We start from the raw sequence: 22,703 nt of genomic DNA, 5'->3' as shown, positions 1-22,703 counted from the left end.
GAGTGTTTACATGTGGCTGTCATAATAGCCCACAAATAGCCTGTGCTCACTGCCTCAGTAAAAATACAACAATAGAGGGGTGGGGAGGAGAAAAAGGGCAGTTAATGGTGCAAGTGATATGGTAAGAGTGTGTTTTAAGTGTGTGTGTGGCGGGGGGGGGGGGGGGGGGGGTCTTGCCTTGAGTCACTGGGGAGAAACTGGCGGCGCAGTGGTGGCAGGAGAGAGGCAAGGAAACGCTGATGTCAGAGGTTAGCCATGTGGAGGACTGTATCTGCCTGGCAACAATACAAGGACACGGAGACACACACACACACACACACAATCTTCCTTTCTACTAAACACACACACACAAACAGACACTCAGCATGAGGAAATGGAGGGCTAAAACTGTGCTACATGTATGTGGGCCAGGATTCCTCACATTTTCCCCGCAGTGTTTCAGTTAATAGCTGAACCACAAAACACACACATACAAGCTTTAACACACACACACTCCGCAGACAGTTTCTCTTTAGTCTACCTCTCTAAATACCAGCGGCAGACCTCCCCACCACAGTTGGTGCTGATACAGGGTTTGGATGCACAGAGTGAATTCATGTTGTCTCACCAAGTGACAAATCCACTACTATGCTGAACTGGCTGGCTGCTGACACCTGAGAGCAAAACAGTTCCCATGCAACCGGAGTACAGAAACAAACCGTAACTCTGAATATACTTTCAAGTGAGATTTAAATGACTAAACATTGCATTAAGTTCTAAAAGAACAAACATTGACCATATAAATATTTAATGGATTACGAGGTGCAATAAATACAACAATTAGATTATAAAAGCATCAGTCACAGGAAAAAAACAGAAGTTACAGTAGTTTAGTGCAAATGCAATTCAGTTTTGCTCACTTCTGTGAACGTCCCCAAAACAACATGTGGAAGTCAGTTTGGCACTTTTGAAGTTAAGTTTGTTTTTTCTTCTTTTGCTTCTCATCACAACAGACCATAAGAAGTTTTTTTTTTTCCTTTTACTTTGGACGGTCCCGGTGCCCCCCCCCCCCCCCCCAATCTAATTCTGCCATCACGACATCAAACACCTCCCAACTTCGATCGTTAGTGTTCCTTGATACGAATAACAACATCCTTTTTCATACACGGCTGTGTGGCCAGCGAGTATGTGGCTACAGACAGAAGACATTAACCACAATTTCACCCCCATCTTCTTCTATAACACTTGGGTTTGATAGGGCAAATATGTAATCTCAGGTATGGAAATAATAAGCACACCTGAGAAACTTCCTCTCGCTGTCTGTGAGGACTGCGGGGTGAAGAGCCTGTGATTCCCTTTTAACCTCGACAGGACAGAACAGCCCAAACAATTAGCATCAACAGTCCCCTGAGGGCTGGGAAATATTTGGTCAGTTAAAAATCCATTTCCAAGCCGCCTTTTCTCCAATGAGCACAAAAATACCATAAAAATACCAACTTCTTCAAGAAGCGCATACATTCCACATTGTTGGCCCCTTTGAACACTGGAGCCAGTCTCAAAACTAAAAACGGAACAAAACCCCCTCACACTGTGTTATCACAGTGCAGTATAAGAACGCCACGTTTCCACCTCTTTACATAAAACCAATTAACACCAAACTTTGTTTTTGTCCTATAACTGCAGCTACAAAATTGCTAGCATCGACATACAGGATGAAGACACCAGGGTGCTCGGTCTGCCAGAGAGCTGTGTAGAAGTCACACTGAGAGGCTCGTGGAGGGCTCTTTGGGCCCCCCATTGTGCAATAGGTAGAGGTCACCCAACTTTAGTCACAAACTCAATCCTCATTTTTCTTGTCTGTACTCTGATACAAAACATGAGGGCTTTGTATCCCAACTAGGACTGAGCATAAAAACACAGAGAAACATTTCCACTTCCCATTATTTTAGATATTATTGGTTCTAAAGGAACATGGACAAAGTGCAGCTTTGCTTTGAGCCTATGTACATTTCATTAAATAAATCAACTATTTGGTCTGTTACTCATAAAATAAACTAAAATAAACCACTAAGAAATGCACCACTCTGAATATAAATAATTAAGTATCAGAACTACACTGGTTTCACTGTGATACTCAGCCTATATTCCAACATCTTTTTGGTTAGTTTGCAAGAATACCTGAATCATCCTGAGCCCTCCAGTGGCTTCCCCCTGTGTGACCTAATCTACTTTACCCTCTGGCTTAGTAAAAACACATCGCTTTAAAGAACAACTCCATGGATTCCTTTCACCAACACTGTTGAAGGACGGATCCTCGCCTGACAACACCTCCTCCCCCTGTGACAGGGAGAAGGATGGAGCTCTGAATGCAGCTTTAATCTCTGCTTTTTCTTAGCCGTAGCCAAGGCACTGCTGGATCAGAGAAACCTGACATCTCACAACCAATCAGATTCTCTAAGACTTTTTTTTTTCTCTCTACAAAAAAATTGCATCTGCTTTTGCCTTTTGTAGCTTGTGCGAGAAGAGACGTTTTGCTTGCATCTAGAATGTTCAATTCACAGTCTTATAAAAATACTATTTGTTGTTTCGAGGTAATTCAAATTCTTAGCAGATATGTAAAATAAATGCGATCATTTCTTTGTTGTACCAGTTTGGTGAAAGGCAATTTGTCAGAATATATGATATCATATTCACATGACATCTCAACACATGCAAAATAGTATAGACATATTTGTAGTAGTAGTGGTGTATACGTGTGTGTGTGTGTACAAGTGTTAGTGGTAATTTGATTTAAATATCACAAACATCTTACGTAGCCCTCAACTCTTTAAGGACTTGGCCAGTAATGTTTTCAGTTACTCTGCTCATGTGTAGCAGGTTTCAATCTGCGGCACCTTCAGTCTTCCATACATCAGCCTCACAGCTATTTCACTGTCACTCAAGGTAAGCCCCTGCAGTATTACATAACTACACAATGACAGCAACTGTTGCTCCAAACAGACGGCTTCAGAGAGTGCATCTCCGAATCGCTAAACAGAGGATCCAGCTTAAACAAGAGTTATTCTTTTTGTCAGCAAAAGGTTTAAGTTACATATTGTCCTGCTCTTAAAAACAAGCAATGTAATCGGTTTGTATTTTCTTCTATCAGTCATTTGTAAGCAGAGGTAATGTTTTCTCTTCAAGTAGCATCTCGTTTTGAAACAAACCCTTCACTTGCTGTTAAGAACCTTTATGGTGTTATTTGAGATACAAGCACTCAAAGCCAGTATCCAGCAGACCACAGAATACAAGCTGTGAGAGGCCGAGAATTTAGCAGCTCATCTGTTTGCTCGGCTTTGTCCTTAAAGAGCTCTTTGAGGGTGCTGTAAGCACAATATATAAAAACACAAGGTACAATTGCACTTCTTTTATAGGGTGAAAGAGAAGGACCGAAGGAGAGAAGTTCATGGAATGAGTAACTTGGGGTAAGCTTCTCCTCTCCGTGTGAACCCCTCTTTTGCTGCTATCTGGAACATGCCAGGGTAATACATGTTAGAGGCATACTTCTTTGCTATGTTATATGCTATGCTATTCTATGCCATGCGACAGTGGCACATCTAGCTTAGGATGGTATGGCTTGTTCAGATCTAAGTAGACTCTGCTGAGAGGACGGATGGGGCCAGCAGTGTGAGGTGGAGTTCAGGATTAGGCTTATTTGAATCTGCACAGATACACACAGGCCATCTGGGGGAAAGTAATTTGCTAACGATGTTATCACTCTCCACTTATCTGCCAGCTGAAAACAAAATTATTGATTATTTCAATTTTACAGGCTGCTGACAGTGCTGTCAGACAGACATTTAAAACATGACATACCCAGCGTTGTGAATGGTAACCCAAAATACACTGAGGTCGCCAGTGATTTAAAAATATCTGTTTGGATAAGGATCAACAGCAGAGAATAATTGTTCACATCGCTAGTGAGCATTTCCCCCTCTGCTCCATAATTCCCCTGAATTAGACTCTGGACTTAAAATACGCTCTTAGCAGAAACTCCCTTCCTTTCTTATCTGACATGGTGAAAATCTCACAGTACTCATCACTGAGTACAGGCATTTTTTGGTACAGTCCACAAAGACACATGTAATATATCGTACCATTGTAGTAGCAGCGGTATGTGCATGCCTCTATGAGCATTTAAATATTCCTTTGTCAGTATCAGTTCACTCAAGCTAGAACCACTTGATCCAAAGATTAATTAGTCTGTGTTACACTGCTGACCCCATAATGAATGAAAGCTATCAAATCTCCAGAGACTGTAACAGGGTTCCTACACATTTCTAACTTCCAAATTCTGTGTTTACCACACGTTTATTTTGAAATGCTTGTTTGGTTATTTGGTTATAATTTACCTAAATCTTATGCCCTGTACAAATGGCAATAACACAGGTTTTCCTCAGAAATTACCGACATTCTCCACAAAGTTACAGACTTTCAAAACCCGTGTAGGAACCCTGATAGGAGGAAGACATGCATAGAACATTAGTCTGACACACAATCGCAGAGCAAACAGTAGCATAACTACTCATTTAAACAGAACATAAAGTCTGATTCGCTGCAACATCACGTCACTGATACAAAGCCTTATACCTTTCACTAAAGGCTCGACTCATGTTTACCCAAACCTAACCAAAGTTTCCCCAGATTATTTTCCCTTTGTCCTACCCCAATGTTGTGACCCAAAATATAAAATGTTCACACAAATCTATCAACAAATAAACATTTTGACCAAAAAGAGTGATGTGTCCTACCTGGTTTGTCACTGTTAACTAGCAGCATAATAATAAACAGGGAACAGTGAATGAAGGAAAAGATTCTGGTGGACATGTAACCTCGGTGATTCAGTGTTTTCTCTTTACGGCCTCAGCTGTTCTATAACTACAACACTTGGCTGCAGGGACTGAAGTCTGCTTTTTTTTTTGCACTTTCTTTAGATTCACTTTAGGAGTCTTAAAATAAAGCACTGAGGTGGTATACAGCTATTTGATTAATGGCATCATTCATCAGTTGTCTGCAGCCAACAGGCTGTCCAGTGTTTACAGCTCTATGGCCAAGCGCTCCCTCTGCTGCAGCACGGCACGCAGACAAGCTAACAGGTGGGCCATGGATTGGGTGACAACAGAGGAGGAGCGATTCTTGAGAAACCCCACCAGGGAGCCCACCAGAATCACACGGCTATCCATGCCTCTCCAGAAATAGAGGCTTTAATTTGCCAACTGTGATAAACAGAAACGCACAAGCTGTAGGAGCGAGCGGCTGGAAATTCCCTTCGATTGTGAACGTCTCATAGCTTGCAGGCTTAGTGGCACAATCCTGCTGGTTTAAAGACGGAATCTTACGTTGCATCATGTCTTAATTTGAATTAACACAAGTGACCACGTCAACTTGCTGCTTTCATTTGATGAATATGATACCTAACGTGCCAAAGTGCTAACTGTACAGTTCGTGGTGCTGCGGAGGGAAGTACGGCAAACAGCCATGCCATGACATAACTGGCCTCTGATGGGTGATGCCATTGTTCAAAAGCTGCCCTCAGCTCATCCTTTTCATGCCTCCAAACTAGGTAACAAAGTGACATAGTACATAGATCATGAATGGATTTCTGGAAGCAACAGTTTCTGCAGATGCATGTGGCGTGAGCACACACTGACCATACAAGTGGACTGCTCCTAGCCCCTCCCCCACCCCAACCCCCCGCCCACATTAGTTGCCTTACAGTTAAATAAGACAGATGGAGGCAGTGGACATACACACAGATCCTATCATGGGTCAAACAGGTCTGGCTGTCCCTGCAGCTCCAGGTGACGGTTGAAAAGCTCGATCTCTTTGTTGGCCTCAGCGATGTACTCTTTAATAAATTCTTCCATGTCTGCAGTAACAGCAATGTATGGGAAACAGCAGCACAATCACCACACACAACAGTAAATACAGATGCCAGCACATCTGCATAAAGATTCATGATTGTTTGTAATTGCCTTTCTGGGTCAAAAAGTCAGGTTCGCATCAAACTGTACTAACTTTCTGACACAGAGCTTCATTTTTATACTTGCACTCAAACACATTCACTGTACTGGGCTTCTTTGAATGGTACCTGGTTTTGTTTTAACCTTTAAAATGTGTATAAGCTTCTTCTAAATCTGAGTGACAGGCTAGGTGTACCTGGGGTTCAACAATAGGCCGTAATAACTATGAAAAGGATACTGGGATGGAAGTTCCTTTTTTCTCCGAAGATGTCAACATATTGATAACCGTTGTAGAAATAGCCTGGTGGCAGTGGGTCCAAGTGCCTGGTCATCTAAAGAGAAACATATAACATCAAGTGCAGTCAACATTATTGACTGCAAAGCCAAAAAAATCCCCCGTCTCATTTACAAAAGTATTCAGACCCTTAATTCAGTGCTTTGTAGAAGCCCCTTTAGCAGCAATTACATCTTCGAGTCTTCTTTGGTGAATCTCTACAAGCTTTGCACACCTGGATTTTGACAGTTTATCCCATTTTCCCGAGCAGATCCTCTCGAGCTCCGTGAGATTGGATGGGAAATGTCTGTGAACTGCCATCTTCAAGTCTGGGCTCAAGTGGCACAATTGTAGTACCACACCAATTGGTCTGAACATTTTTCTAAATGAGATTTCAGTTTCATTTAAAATTTAATCTACAACTCAAATTATGCAAAAAGAAGCCACTGTAACTAACATCAAAAATTTCACACTCTCTGCTCTTGCAGCGGCATTTACTGATAATAAAGCTTGAGGTGACCTGCGGAGATATCTTGTAAAAATACAGTTAAATATACATTAGAAAATATACAGTGGAGTCCAGAAGTCTGAGACCACTTCCTCATTCACTTGGATGGTAAAGTGGTCTCAGATATTTGTACCTAACAGATGCGTGGATCATATGCATGCTAGTAATTCAATATAAGCACAAACAGAGCAGGTGCTAGCTCATAAGCTCATAGCTCAGAGTCGACAAAACTCCACAGAGTAGCTTAGATGCAGTTCAGTACGCTCGAAATTCCACCAATGGTAATCATAAAATTATGTTATATATACACATATAAGTATACAACTATAAATATAAAGATACTCACGTGTATAGTCTTGATTTCGTGTGGTGAAAGAGTATTTTTAGTCTTCTTAGGCTTCTTTGTCTGCCTCTGTCAAAACCAAACAGAATTAACAGCCTCTGGGTTAAACAGCAGTTTATACCCTTATACTTGACTGATGCTGCCCATGATAATAGATCAGTGTGTATTACCATCAAAAACAGTGGGGCTATTCAAATGTCTACCTGCTTGGTGCACAGTCTGAGCCAGTCCTTCAGTCCATCCTCGGTGAGCCCAACACCATCAAAGATCACGAAGCAGGACGTGTTGGTCTCTTCGGGGCCCGGGGTGAGAGGGACAAGGCTCAGGCTCCCACTCACTGTGTTGTAGCTCACCTCCATCAGTTGTTCTGAGTCTGGAGGTTCCAGAGATGAAGGAGCTCACATCCAAGTCGAACACACAGTTCACACCTTGCGTAACACCTGCTACAGCAGCTTCATACGGTATCAGCATGCTGTTGGTGGGGTGTTAATGTTTCAACATTCATACAGCCCCTCTGCTCCCAAAATGGCTCACAGAACTCACGTGAGTACAAAACAAGAACACAACATGTCAAATACAGCATGTCCTAACTCAATGTAAAATATGTTCAACAGCTAAATACAACTAAAATAAAGTAAAACAACTGAATATAAGGTGATGTAAATGATACACTACCCTACAGACAGTGACTGAGATGCACACTTGACACTAGGGGAACGTGAGCATTTGTCTTAGGATCAGTCAGTCTCCACACTCGTTCCATACTCCTCTATCTTCCCAACTCTCTAAAAATATCTGCACACTCTCTGCACATCTCCTCACAGGCACCTGCACTTTCTCCTCATGCAACAAATCTACACAGGTCTTTAAATGAAAAAGGAGTGAGAAAACTATGTGGAGGAAATCAAACTGGTGGACTATGAGCTGAATTCTAAACACCAGACACCAGAGCAACAACCGAGCAGTATTCCTACCGTCAGGAGCTTCTTGCCTGCCTTGAGGGCAACCTTTTCTCTAATAATTCCCAAAAGTGGGAAATGCAAATGCAGGTCAAATATTTACCAAGGAAAGAAGTCACATTTGTTTAGTCATGCTTAACAAAAGCAAGTTCTCTGGAATTCGAAATCTGATCTGAAATTTTTTAAAAGTTAGCAACAATGAAAAGGTATTTTATAAGACAGAAAATAAAATGAAAATATATCATTCCTACCAGAAAATCGGACTTTTCCCCAAACATTGTACACGTTTCCTCGGAAGGGGCTTGGCCTTAGGGATGACTTGAATGCTACAGATAAACACACGGAGTTGTAGAGGTGAGTAATGTGAAACAAATTTACAGATTTAACAATAATAATTTAAATTAATAATTTCCTAAAAAGCAAAATTGGCAGCAGGATGTCAGAGAGCATCCTTCGGGAATACAGATTGTTTCACAGCAGCCACTGACAATTACTTTGAGACCTCAGTTATCTCCATATTTGGAGGGAAAGGCTGCTTATGTAATCAGCATCAAACCGTGCCAGCTCATATCTGGTGCTTCTGTCACGTGTAAGAGTCAAAAAAAGGAGGGCAGGCTTTCTTTCCGTCTCACCTTTACAGCGGGTGACAAACAGAGGCCTCTCTAGGGGCCGGCTGAAAGCCACATGCTGCTGGGTGAGGACCAGAGACCCAGAACCAGAGGAGAAGCGCCCTTTGCACCTGAAACACAGAACACAAGCACATTACACAAATGGTGAGAAAGTTAAGTCCAGAGCAAGCCAAATATTTGTGCTACATTTTGTCTTTGGCTGGAAAGTTGTTTACTCTACCAGCTGCCCACAGGAAAGGGGCCAGTGAATGTGATTTGCTGGTAAAACTGTGGAAGTGGACGATGAATCGGTAAATGTAGATACTCTCATCCGCAGGTGAAAAAACTACTTGCCTTGATCAAAGAGCTAAGGATGAGTAAGAGCACAAAGCAGCATTTTAAACACAATAGCATACACCTACACTACACTACACAGAAATGGAAGCTTGAAGATGAGTAAATCAAAAGGGCCGGACTCTGCCCAGATATCCAGTGTATGATCTGAGGGGAGGATTTTGCAGGGGTTCATATTAGGCTGACCACCAAGGCATGAAGGCCGAATGGGCCAGATTCAAAAGGAAGGAGACCCCTCTGTGTACATGGCAACTGCATGCCCAACAGCTTGTTACTGTGCTGCCAGGAGGCAGCTGGTGATAGAACACAAGATGCCCCGAGGAGCTTTACAGCAATCAGCAGCCGATACCCCGACCACTGCAGCTCCACTGCGAGTGGCAATTAAACCACAGGGAGGGAGGCGAGGCAGGACTGAGGAACACTGAGGCAGGAATCAACGCCAATCTGACCCTCAGCAGCCAAAAGGTTGAGTGCGGACACATGAGGACACATGGGGGTCACGATGAGTAGAGTAGAGAACATAGAAAGAGGGTCTTACCATCCAGGGTAGAGGACATAACGTGCTCTCAGCATCTGTGGATCAGTGAAGCTGCTCTCAGACAATATCAGATTCACATCTTCATTCCTAGTTTAAAAAAAAACAAGAATACTTACAACTGAATACCAATTTTACAACAGTCTACTGCACTAACAAGTCTATAAAAATATGAACATACAGCATGAAAACACACATAAGTCACTACAAGAATAAAATGTTCTTTCTGTATATAATGCATTGGAAATGTTCATGACACATTCCTGTGCTAACTGAGCACTGCTATGACCCAACAGATTTAAACATAGTCAAAAAAGCAGAATAAGATGTAGTCTTGAGTGAGCATTTTAGGCAAAGATAAAAGCAGTTAAATGACTGTTTGCAGCATTGATCATGATTCTGTGGGTGCCTACCTGGTGACAGCTCCTCTCTCTGCTTGTATGAAGGCTGCAGTGGGGTTGGCAGAGCGTACCAACTGCTGAACATGTTGCATGAGAGGGTGCTTCTGCTCTGCTGTCAGCCCGGTGAACACCACTGTACTCACAATACCTGACATACAACGAGGCACAAAAAGGGAATATGAATACCTGGAGAAACTGGCTCACTTCCCTGAAAACACAATGTCTGTAGAAATAGCATATTTTAGACTCTCCCTTTTACTGCTGCTGTATCGTGCCTGCACGCTGAAGGCTTTAGGGAAACTGATGTTTTGAATACTAAATTCATTGAATACTAAAAAGACTGGTAAGAAACAAAAGAAATAAAGAGTAATGCTGTGACAGATTAGACTGCGGTGGTTGCCCCGCCACCTGCTCCCTTTCAGTGCCACCCAGACTTTACCCCTGCTGCCCAAACTGGGATTTTCTGGTTTGAGTAACAAAGATGGCAAGGACGGCAGTAAACCCAACTAAAATCTTCAATATGTCCCTTCAGAGCACAGGATGGAAAATGGATTGTGTAAACTGTAGTGTACACTGATGAGCTACTGAACGGCCATTGCTTGTTAGGCTTTTACACCTTCATATCGTAATATTCCCACTCAACTTCTGACAGCTGCACATCGCAAAAGAGGCAGGCTTAGGCTAAGAAAGCAAAAATGAAAACAGCAGTTAAACAGTCGAGCTTTTGCCAACCTGAGTCACATGCATGCACCGCGTGTTTCAATATAATGTTTCCTCAGTATTCCATGAAAGAAGTTTATCCTGGACGTAACAAAGGTGAGGGTAGAACGGTGCACAGACAGGACTCACCTTGGCTGCACTGCTCCAACAGCTTAGGAAAGGAAAACCTAAGGCAAATGACAAGAATTGACAGAAAACCTTAGGTTAAACATGCATCATTTACTGGTTAACCGTTCTCTTTATTTTAAGCCATGTCCTGCTCCACAATATCATCACTAACAATAACTCTGTTTATGACAGATGGGTGCTTGCCATAGTTGTGCAACAATAAACAGACTAATTCCATGTTACGGCCCTTGGCTAGCGGGCCAGTTATCCTTCGTGAGGCATTTTTCACAGGATGACATCATGACTATGACTGGCAACTGACCAGTGTAAAAGCTTTCTGTAATCTCATTTAATCTTAACATAATTTATCCTGAGTTTTCAAATCAATCAGTGTTATACACCACTTTCTGAATAACCATTCTGAGTCCCTTTCCAGCCACTGCAGACCCTCCCCAGCAGCTCTTAGGGAGCCTGGGGGGAGGCTGGGGGATCAGCAGTTTGAAAGGCATTTATCTTTCCTGTCCTGATGTAATGAACTGTCTGCATCCATCACAAAGAATGGATCATGACTGACTGATGAGCTTCACTGAGGAGGGTGTGTTGGTCACACATGTGGATCTGGGGGATTAGAGGGCTATGCAGAGGGGGGTGATGGGCAGGTCAGGCCTAAGCTGGGCTAACCACACCCAATTAGCACCATAGTAGGGGTCCACAGACCTCCACACAATTTATGGCAACAGACAGTGATAAGGGGCTTGCTGAAGATGCCTCAAATGGAAAAGTCAGCGCTAACCACTAAACCTAACTAAACCTCTTATTACACATTTTTCCACTGCTGAGCCAAGTAGGGCTTGTCAGAGTTTGACAGGAGGGACATCACGAAATGTTTATAGCACAGGATCCAAAACGCCCTTTGGATTTATTATTAAAGCTTAGCTTGCTAAACAATCACCTCGTCTAAAGGACGGTGGGAATTTCCCTAACAGAAATTTCTTCCTGCATGTTTGCTCACGTGTTTATGAATGTTATTGTGCAGAATTAAATTATTATACTGCTTACCAGGACTTTTGCTGTAACACCTTCTGGTTTTTCAGCTAAATTTTGAGTGGTTCTTGAAACATGTTAGAAAAGCTAGACCCTGACTAGACTGACTCCATCTGTAAGTATCACTGGCCAGCCCAGCTTGGCTGTGCAGTGGAAAACAGCCTATTAACTGGAGTGGTATGTCATATTGTGTGGAGCAGCTCAGTCAATCTACGACAGTGAGAAGCTCTGTAAGCTACATCTAAAGCCTGTAACAAAAGGGGAGTGAGATTAAATGTAGGACTGATCCTCTCTGTAAAAGGGACCCAGCCTTGAGTTTTAATAGCTAAAAGTGTCATGTAACCTCGTCCTGGAAACCTCCCGTGCTTCAACAATTCATCAACATCCGGCCCTGTCTGTCATCATCTGGTCTGTCTAAAAGTTACTTGAAAACAGAACTGAGTGAAACCATCAACTTGAGTTTCAGGTGGTGTCACTGGTGTGTCCTAGCTTATTGAACCTCTTTAAACTTTGCAAAACAGGCCAAAATATGGCTACCTACCACTTGTTTTTCGCAAATCCTCTTTCTGGCATGCAGCTGCATTAACTTGCATTGGACGCACATAATAAATGTAAGCAGCTAATTGTTTGTTTTTTGTCATGAAACTGAGTCCCCAAATCATTTTAACTGCAGTGTTCTTTAAGATGCTGTAAATGTAAAATTAATACATACAAATGCCTGAAAGTAAAAGCCTTCCAGTCACTGTGAATCTGATAAAAACACTGGCAAGAAGCAGGAGGTCCTGCTTGAGGGCATTTACTGCGCGTAGCTGGAGCATTATGACACATACTGAAGTATTAATATTTACCTGCTGCGACAGATTGGCGGGAATTGTTTTCACCTCGTGAGTCTGTGTGTGTGGACTTGTTTTTAAATCTTGGTGGGGACGTTTGTCATCACAACCATGTAAGATGCCGTCACAAAACTTTACAGGGGTGTAGTTGAGATCAAAATGAAAATTAATTTAAGGCATTCAAAACTTATTTTGTTTGTTTCATTTTAACAGCAGCAGAGCTGAGAACCAGTCTAGACGAGACTGAAATCTCACCTGTGCTCCAAACAGGAAGCAAGAGGATCCACACAGGCTGTGACAGCACCAATGGTGAAGCACGACTGGACAACTGGATCGGGGTGGAAAAGCACAGCCTGAACCACATCCAGAACATCTGTGTATCTGTACAAGTAGGAACATTTGAAAATGTTAAATACACTGACAAAGAAAGGTAAATTAATTCACTGTTCTCCTTTCCTGATTTACTCAGACACTGTTAATGAACAGTTGGAATTATTTTTTTTTATTTTATTTAACACTTTAACAACAAAATATACTATAAATACTCAAAAGGTACAGATAATATTATATGCTTTGATGAAATTGTCTATTACAAATACTGAAGGATGGAACTTGGATAAAATTATTTTCCTTAAAAATGGACGTGCTGTGTTTTTGAAACAAAAGACCTTGATTTAACTCAGCTCAGCTCTTCAGGAATAGTCTCGACTTCTCATTTCCAAGCTGTATCAAGCTGATCAGCAGGCTTTCTTACCCAGGTGAGAGCACCAACAGACGGGGTTTGCCTCCGAGGCCTCTCTGGCTCTCCAGGAAGCTGGACAAGTACTGCTGGAGGTGAGAGGCTGAGAAGCTGTCACAGCTGTCAGGACCAGGCTCGTACACCACCCACCTACGGGTGTAAGGAAAAATACATTTGAATTATTTCTGCTTGTGTTGCAAGGCTTGTATTAGTATTAGAATAAAAAAACTAACACATATGTAAAAAAAAAAAAAAGGGACAACAGAGCAAAAACATACAACACCGAGCATGTTGTTGGGTGTAGTCTCTCTTACCTTCCACGTTCCTTGTTCAGCTGGACCACGAAGTTGCAGAGTCTCTTCTTATGGCTTCCTGGCAGTCCGGTGATGATGGTAATGACAACCTTTTCACACATTAAAAAGCCTGCATCAGTTTCTCATTTTACCAGTTTTATCATAATTAAACCAGGATGCCGGAGGGGAGAAAATTCACTGTAGGACCCAGAAAAATGATTTACCTTGTCAACATTTTTCAAAAGAGGATGGTCCACTGCACCATATTCAGTATGCTCACCTTGTCTCCCTTGCCACTGACTGAGTTCTGAAGCTCTGTAGAGGGGAAGAGCACTCCCAGGTGGTCATACAGAATGGGCTCCTGACTAATGCTACTCAGGGCAAAGTGCTGAAGAAACCTGGTGAAGGCCACAATGCAGCAGTCAGTAAGTGTAAATGGAGTCACAAGTGGATTTAAAAAGAAAAAAGCAATTGAATGATCATGTACTTGTAAGGAGATAGACAAAAGTAAGTGATACAAGTTTATAAAATGCAATAATTTTACAGCTAAGACTTCATAATAAAAGCGCAAAATCAGTTTTATCTCTGGTGAATCAGAGCCTTTAGAAATGAGACTGATGAAGCAAAGCTGTGCAAAAGAGAGCAATACATTTTTATAAGCACTGTACAGTATGTTTATTCTGGGCACAAATGCTTAAAACTGTTGGATGTCTAATTATACTAAGTGACAGATTTAGGGCTGATTTGGGAAGACTAAGAAGCTGCCAAAAAGTGCTGAGTTACCCTTGCATGCTGTCGTCTTTGTTTCATCTATATTGATCGGAAAGAAAATGTGTGCACTGCTTACTTTAAGCCAGATAGTGAATCTACATTATCTTCTATACTTTGTCTCTGCAGGATAGACCTTCCAAGTGTGGATGGTCAGCCGGGATGAAAATGTTGTGTCAAGAAACACAGGCTTAAATACTATTTTGGGAGCGCATACTCATGATTAAGCAATACCTACAGTAGCATCAGGTTTTATTACTTGTTCAGTCCAACCCTGGGGCACTCTACTATGTGACGGCTGTGTGTGTACTAACATGTCCTGCTCTGGCAGCTGGGAGTAAGAAGTCTTCAGGCTTCCTCTGCGTTTGGCCACTGGTGGCTCCTGACTGTCGTGCAGCTTCTGCAGTCTGTTGTGCCTGAAAGGAAAAAGAATTTTCTTCTTCAGAATTTCTTCTTTAATGGCTTTATTGACAAAGACTGATTCATAAAAAATGCACAGTATCAATAAGTAATATGTGTTAGACAGACAGGTCTTCCAAAATTATGTTGACAAATGACAGCTATTCATACTGACAGCTGAAACTGGAAAATTATGCTGCCTTACATGCTTCTTTGGGTCCAAGTCAGTTGCCCTTCGTCCAGCAACTGTAGAGTGAATCCAGATTCAGAGTTTTGCCACACTGATAAGACCTGAACCAAGAGAGAAAGGGTCATACAACTAGAGCTGTGTCTTTAATCAGCATTAAAATAATGAAGTTGCCTAAAAACATTTCGATCCCTGTGTATCTTCAGTCTCACACGCTGTCAGAGGTCACCGGCTAAAGGCCTTACCTTGGAATAGAAGGCCCTGTGACTCTTAGACCTGGGCTGAAGAGCAAAGACCAGACAATGGTCAGAGCTGTGGAGAGGGAACGGGAGGTGTGGAAGCAGGCTGCTGTCATACTCCACAAAGAGAGAAGCCACAGCGCTGGAGTCCTGGTAAATCACACACAGATAGTTACCATGAGTTTAATTGCATATAAATTCATACAGTATGTTTTGGCATGGTTTTATGTGGGAGCCAGTAAAGCCACCCTCTAAACCAATAATGAACTAGTTATCAACAAAACAGATCCAGTACAGAAAAAGTAAATATGCCATCTGACGTAAGATGAACTACTGCACGTCCAATCGCATGACAGAACTGAAAATATAATATGAAAATAGTTTCATGTTATAAAGTCATATTATTAATACACTTACCGGATCATAGAACTTAATGGTGTTGATGTGATCCTTGGACAGAGTAATGCTCCCGTATTGAGAATGGACAAACAGGAGGCCCTCAGAGAAGAAAACGATCTTTCCTAAAATTAAGATTTGAATAAACAATAAAATATTATACAGAATCATAACTCATTGTCACATTACGAACAATACCGGCTTAAATTTAAGACAAGTTTGCAAAATGACTCCCAGCTTTTGCAACGCATGAGAGAGTTTCACCTTCTTCAGGCGTGGAGAGCTGGCTGCTGGAGAATGCATATGCAGCATCGGCCACAGTCAGAGGAGTTCCCAAACAAGTGCCTTCCTCTGTCTGTTTAAGACACATATTGTAGGTCATTAGGTCATATATACTGATCATAGGCCTGCAAACATATAGTGCAGTGGGCTTCTGAATTTACCTTAGTAAGATTTTGGGCTTGCTCAGATTGCTTTACATCAGACTCCATCTAAAAATGATAAATGAACAACCTTGGAAAAAACATACTGTTTCTTTCTAATGTAGACTAAGTAATTATTCTGTATCCAAAACACTGGTTGTTTTTGACAATAATATAAAATGAATTTTATTTCCAGCCCAGCACATACCAGCCAGCAGGCATATCGAGGCACAGTTGTAGTCAGGATGGTGTAGCAGCTGTCTGATGACACAGTGCCATCTGCAGGAGAGGAAACAGACTTGTTTGAAATGGAGCATAAACAACAAAGCCAAAGAATGACAAACATGGAAGATGAATCACAAATATAATTCTCAGGGCAGGAAACAAGCTATTTTTAGGCTCGTCCTCTGTTCTTTCAAAACAACTTTTGCCATTTTCTGTTAACAGTAATGTCTGGATTTGTCCTGCTTATGTAAATCAAATTTCCTTTGTGGTAACAATCACAACATACATTTTAATTAAACTTAATCTAATTCATATTATACCTTTCTGCTGAATATTGATGCTGGACTCCAAGAAGGATTCAGAGAAGACCACAGAGCCCAGGTCCCCCCTGTCCTGCTGCAGGTCTGGGATGTCATGGACAGTCATGGAGGCCTTCAAAAAAAGTACAATTAGGAAAGATGGGAAAATTTTTTCAGAATGAATAAAATCGCATAAATAAAATTGCATAAATGTCTGCTTGGATAAGCAGAAAATAATATGCTTCCTTAACTTACTGTTTTAACTATATAACGGCTTTTTTCATCAGTCAGAGGAATTATCCTGAAAATAAAAAGCAGGCTCTTTAGGTCTGAAATCATATATTTACAAAAAGATTTTAAAAAAACAGGAGGAAAGCATTTAATCTGTATTTTTAAAGTAACACAATGAAAATGTCAAGAAGATGTGCGGAAACTACAAATGCTTCCACATGACCAAAAATAGGTTAACACCCACCTCCCCTGCTTGTTCACTGCTTGAATGCTGAATTCACATTTGGACCTGAGGAGAGAAAACACACAATCAAACCGATTCAAACAATAAATTTAATTTCATGCTTGGCTGAAAGTCTCATACAGTGAACAACAGTCAAAAAAATGAAAATCAATCTGTACCTGAGAAAACCGCGGTACTGACTTAAATTCATTGAGTCCAAAGCCACAAGGAAGGTGTTCTCTGCTACATCCTTAGCCTACAATAATAAACATTTCTTAATGAGTAATTGTACATACTGTAAGAAACTGGTTAAATGCTCTTTTTGAATTACCTTGGTAGCACTTGAGGTACAGGAGTAGCATTTGATTCCTGAAAGGACTGCTTGAACAACACCTGAATAAATCTGTGACAAAAGTCTGAAAAACAAAAACAAAACAAAAAACTCTTTCATTTAACAATAGTTACCCAAAAACTTAGAGGGAAAACATTAAATTACCAAAAAAATAAAATTACAAAAAAAATAACTTACAAGACTTCTGTTTTATTTTGCTCCTTGTTTTGATTTCCTGTAGGTGAAATACAGTACAAAAATTATGGGATTATTTAGTACTGCTTTACTCCCTGGGTGTATAAACTATACTCTGAAGCACAGAACCCCAGGAATAACAATAAAAAAAAACCATATAAAATATAAAAAAACAACCTCATACTTTTATAAATATGGAGATGAACAATATTAAATAAGCAAAATCATACAGTAAAACCTCACCAAGATAAGGAGCGTGGGTGGTCCCAAAGAAATAGGTTCGAGAGCAGGATAGAGGTCCTTTGGGAGCAACACACTGCAGAATCTAATGGAGGAAAAAAAGATACACCCATGTCATGTTCCCACTTCACACTGGTGCAAAGTGACCTGAATTTAATATTTACAGGAGACACAGATCAGAAAGCCTGCTTCCTGACATGAGGTGTTCAAGATAATTTGTCAAAACAGTGCTCTGGGCGTCACTGGACACTGGCTGTACCAAAACACCTCACCAGGTGGTGCTGCAGGCCAGGTTCCCTCTTCAGCTTGAGTAATATGTTTTTATGAAACATCAGTTACACCTAATGGGAACATTAGATCCATGCCATTTGAAATGCTGAAGAATGTTCACAGTGGCAGGCCCTCTACTCTACTAAACACTTTGGCAGATGCCCAGCCATTAATAAGGATCTTACAGTAATGTGAGTAGTTTACAGTGTTTGCTAGGTCATTTTTTTTTTACATTACACAGTCTCATATTTCAGACTTATTCTCTGCACCACAGAGTATCAGCGTGCAGTTATTCCCCTTCACTCAGCTGCTGCTTCTCACCATGTGTTTGGCTGTAGAACCTTGAGGCCCTGTGTTGCGGACCTGATGACTCTCTGAGGGAAAGTTGAACAAATAGCGCTCCAGATCCTCTGCGGATGAATGCTTCCCAAACAACACAAAGGGCTGCTGATTTTTACTGAAACAGAGAAACATCTGATTAAACAGCAGTATTTTTCTTTCTACAAACTACAGAACAAGAGATGAGCAACAGTTTATTGAATATGAAGAATACCTTTTATCTGTGATGTTGCTTGAGATCAGTCCATGAGAGTAGTAAGTACGGAATGCCTGTGGAGTGATGAGAATGCAGAGTTTATGCAGACACTAAAACAGCACATGACAACCAAGTCTGGCTGCCCTCAATTCAACCATTCTTGGTCCAGAGAGGCTATAAACTCACCTCTCCTGCCTGAGCTTCAGACAGCTCAAGGATGGACAGATGACTCTCTAGGTCCATACTGGAGAAAAAGCTACTCCACTGCTTCTCAAAGTTTACCAAGTCCTACAACAAACAAAACCAAGGTTACAGTAAACATCATAATATAATAGACTGTCATATTCACACCTTCACATACCAAATACGACTAGAAGACTTTTAAGGACAAAACACTAAATAATTTTGTTGATTAATGTTAATCAAAACACACTACTGATCATCTCAACAAAAACAATGGGTCTATGAACATTAACATGTTAAGGCAACAGCTATGAAAGTTAGAACAGCAGATGAACAACAGAAGTCACTGTTACCTCTGCGAGGAGACTGTCCAGGGACACTGGGTCTAGTCTGCCGTACACCTGCCAGAGCTTCTCGCTCATATCCATAAGCTAGAAAAATGTGAATATACAACATGATTAAAACACTTGGGTGTAAGAAGCACAGTTCTACAAATGCTCTCATGTAAAATAAGTTCTACATGTTTGTCACACCTCTAGATCCAAACAAATATATTTTTTAGCCGTTTAAAAGTACCTTATATTTAATGGTAAAAAAGCTTCCTCCACCGATGCCTTCTAGGGCAAATGCTTGAATTAGGGGCCATTTTTCCACCATAAACATATCAAACTTCTGGATGTGTCCTAAAAAGTTGAGTAGAGAACAGTGTATAATTACCTGCATTGTTGATGTAATTGCACATTAAATACAAGCTATGCTCATTGCGATATAATGTCATGTAGTTAGTGTGCAAACACTTTTGATTATCTCTTGAACAAATAAGCAGTAAATAAATGTGGAGATTAAAATGTGATGATATGTACCCTGGGAGCTGTAAGGTACTCCGATACGATAGCAGTCCTGCACCATTGTGACAAAGCTGGAGATTTTGAATTCCTCTGCTGCTTCCTCATCTTCATACTGTGTGTGGAGGTGGGAAAAGTACAGGGCTTGGCAATCTTAGCAAAGTACTTATTCTGTGGAATAACACACTTACAAACACTGCTACAAAGGGTCACTAGTATAAACCGTGATGACTTGACTAACAGGCAAATGCTTGAATAAAACTAGTAGTGATCTGCAAGTTAAAACTGCAGCCAGGTGGATACATCAACAGGCCTAAATACTCTTGATAAGGCTTCTTATCCTAGCTTAAGCACACAGGAAGTGTAATTAACAGGAATGATAAAGGAGGGGAGGAAGAGGGCTTTTTAACCTCTGCTTCTGTCATGCAGTAGAGATGCAGGTTCCTCCAGTGAGACACGTAGGGCAACAGGTAACTGTAGTTTAGCGGGTTGCAGTACAGATGAACACACTCCGCCTTGATCAATAGGATCACATCTGGCACACAAACAAGTAATGTGTCAGTGTAAATAAACACCAAAGCAAGCACAAAAATATAATTAAAATTACAGTGAACACCTGAAGAACTCACCATCCAACATTTCTTCTGGAAATTCCTCAAGGACATGTTCCAGATTTAGCTGATTCCGTCCATACAGTCCATAGAACAGGTATTTTGCCAGCTCAGTACACCCTTCATTATATCTGCTGTCAATTCCTGAAATATAAGAAAATTTCCATTTATATCCATTAGTCCTTTTGAAATTGCCATATAAGATGTTTTGTTCACCATCTGTCATGAAAAAATTGTTTCCTCTAGTTGGAAGCACAGTTAACCAGGCCAGATAAAGAAATAATGCTTAAAGATAAAAAAAAAGTTTGCAACTTAACATACCAAGAGAGCACAAGATACCATCAGGAGTGGCAGCACCTCCCTCACAGAGCAGAGACTGAACCTGACGCAGGCGACAGCAACTGAAAAATATAACAATAAAACATATTTACAGTCATGGCTTTGTTAGTTATGAACATTACCTTCAGATCAGTGTTGAGCTTAAAGGTTCAGTGCTAACCTTAGGAAAAAAACTTCAACACAAGGTCAAACTTACATGTTACCTCAAAAGATTTCAACCACATCTCATCCTTTCTTACAACAAACCATCTTGTGATTATGATTCAACATTATGGCCACTTTGGAGGCTGCAGTTTTTTTTTATTTCAAGTAAGGGGCGTTACAGTACAATAAGCATCTAGCTTAAACAGCTGATTGACACGGACAATATAACATGTAGCTAGCTCAACACCTCGCTAACGTTAGCATTAGTTCAACGGCACTGTTAATGTTGGCTAACAACAACAACTGGTGTTGGAACATCGACTTATAACGGGCAGCATTCGAGCTAACGTTAGCTAGGTTAGCTTGACAGCTTCACTGAAGCGTTTCAGTAAACACAATACGATGTTAACGTTACCTGACGGCTGGGTTGATTCCCGAAAATTTTCCGTTTACTGTTCTTATACCGGCCATTGTAATCGATGTTACGGTACACACGATTTACGTTTTAAACCGAACAACGTTATGGTTTTTTGTTCTGTTTTCAGGCCGAGTAACTACATCATCCTCTCCATCACCCTGGAGAATGTCTACACAAGATAGCATGGCAACGGGGCGAACCATTCTATAAATAGGGGTATTCCGGGTAGTATTAAGATACTTGGGAGCAATCCTGATGCTATAAACCACTAATTATGAATTATATTCGACTCTTCTCTTATAAATTTATAACCTCATTTCGCAAGGGCTAAATTAAGCCATTAAGAGAAATGAATGTTTCCGAATTCGCCAAACGACACCCCCATTTTACGGTGTAGGACTGTCTTGTTTTGGGCCGTTGACAGTGGCAGGCAGCACGTCAAGCCCAATGAGATGGTGCAACCCATCAGTAATAACAGTCGGTGAGAATATGGGGGAACTCCTGCGTATACTGTGGCTGTGTCAGTATTACAATACATGTATGTTATCATCGTTAATTCCATTTTGCCCCCCTTAGTGCCTCAGCATAAATGATAATATACAGAGAGGAGTAGGAGCTAAGCCTGCTGGAGCTAACATCCACATTAGTATTCATTTACTTTCTTTAAGAGATTAAAGAGATTTTTCTTCAGGGCCACAGGGACGTTGACCCACGTTTTATCTTTGCATATAATGGCACACTTTGGTTGAATTGCTGCAAACAAGGCAGCAGCATAACAGAGTGAGGTGGCAACCCCGAGTTTCCAAATTCCCATAATGTTTCAGTTTAAAATGTTCACCTCAAATGTGGCTCCACTTCTTTGTGGTCCTTTGCTTCATCCTTATGAAGTCCTCTGTGGCCGTGTCATCAAATTTCATGACTCCACCTGCATGAGTAGGAAAAGACAAATTATTAGAAATATGCGAAGGCAATCTGCAGTCATACTGTACTGCTCTCACCACGCGTACCCTTACGAACGTATATGGTGACTACATAAATACACAAATACATTAAACAACAGTACATTACGCAAAATGTAATGCGGCTAGCAAACAAACTCCACTAAATAGTGCTAACAACACAGCACAATAAGCATAGCACTTTGAAAACTACATACACACACACACACACACACACACACAATACTTACAGACTGTATATTCCCTGGCTGAAACGTGTGCAACCACATTAACCAACTTTACAAGCCCATCTCTATGTTACTGACCTAACTTATTGACTGAAGCAACGGAACGGAGCGTAGCGGCAAATAGGCGAATTGGAATATTAAGAGCGGTCACTCTGTCGCCGTTTCCAAAAACTAAGTACAGAACACTAACTCTAATACTATTTCCACGAACCAAAGGAAAATACACATTTTACATTTTTATACCTTTTAACACGTTTAACTTATGAACGTATATTATTTTTAACGTTTAAAGACAGCACACGTACACCAAGTCCCCA

General features: G+C 41.1%; 1 protein-coding gene across 1 annotated transcript; it reads right to left on the bottom strand.

The window, feature by feature from the left end:
- Nucleotides 1-776: 776 nt before the first annotated feature.
- dnaaf9 (dynein axonemal assembly factor 9) lies at nucleotides 777-21,350 on the bottom strand. The gene is made up of 37 exons (XM_041060808.1): nucleotides 21,198-21,350; nucleotides 20,621-20,700; nucleotides 20,318-20,443; nucleotides 20,099-20,223; nucleotides 19,707-19,803; nucleotides 19,420-19,526; nucleotides 19,197-19,274; nucleotides 18,847-18,948; nucleotides 18,679-18,734; nucleotides 18,447-18,582; nucleotides 17,859-17,940; nucleotides 17,619-17,655; nucleotides 17,421-17,505; nucleotides 17,269-17,345; nucleotides 17,111-17,155; nucleotides 16,891-16,936; nucleotides 16,657-16,768; nucleotides 16,320-16,390; nucleotides 16,133-16,180; nucleotides 15,954-16,044; nucleotides 15,711-15,814; nucleotides 15,300-15,443; nucleotides 15,073-15,158; nucleotides 14,783-14,884; nucleotides 13,981-14,098; nucleotides 13,722-13,810; nucleotides 13,423-13,557; nucleotides 12,924-13,049; nucleotides 10,813-10,850; nucleotides 9,976-10,111; nucleotides 9,566-9,652; nucleotides 8,698-8,804; nucleotides 8,317-8,391; nucleotides 7,310-7,479; nucleotides 7,110-7,175; nucleotides 6,220-6,313; nucleotides 777-5,887 (listed from the first exon to the last, which is right to left on the bottom strand). The coding sequence occupies exons 1-37, from the start codon at nucleotides 21,251-21,253 to the stop codon at nucleotides 5,781-5,783; spliced, it is 3,441 nt and encodes a 1,146-aa protein (XP_040916742.1). The 5' UTR covers nucleotides 21,254-21,350; the 3' UTR covers nucleotides 777-5,780.
- Nucleotides 21,351-22,703: the final 1,353 nt, after the last annotated feature.

Source organism: Toxotes jaculatrix, chromosome 17 (assembly GCF_017976425.1).
Source record: "Toxotes jaculatrix isolate fToxJac2 chromosome 17, fToxJac2.pri, whole genome shotgun sequence".
In the NCBI taxonomy this organism is placed as follows: domain Eukaryota; kingdom Metazoa; phylum Chordata; class Actinopteri; family Toxotidae; genus Toxotes; species Toxotes jaculatrix.
This window is presented reverse-complemented; position numbering and strand designations above follow the sequence as displayed.

Coding starts and splice junctions, on each gene's coding strand:
- dnaaf9 (XM_041060808.1), bottom strand. CDS start 21,253: ATGGCCGGTATAAGAACAGTAAACGGAAAATTTTCGGGAATCAACCCA. Junction 20,444..20,620: donor TGGTATCTTGTGCTCTCTTG/GTATGTTAAGTT, acceptor CTTATATTTCAG/GAATTGACAGCAGATATAAT. Junction 17,941..18,446: donor GTTCTACAGCCAAACACATG/GTGAGAAGCAGC, acceptor TTCCTCCATTAG/ATTCTGCAGTGTGTTGCTCC.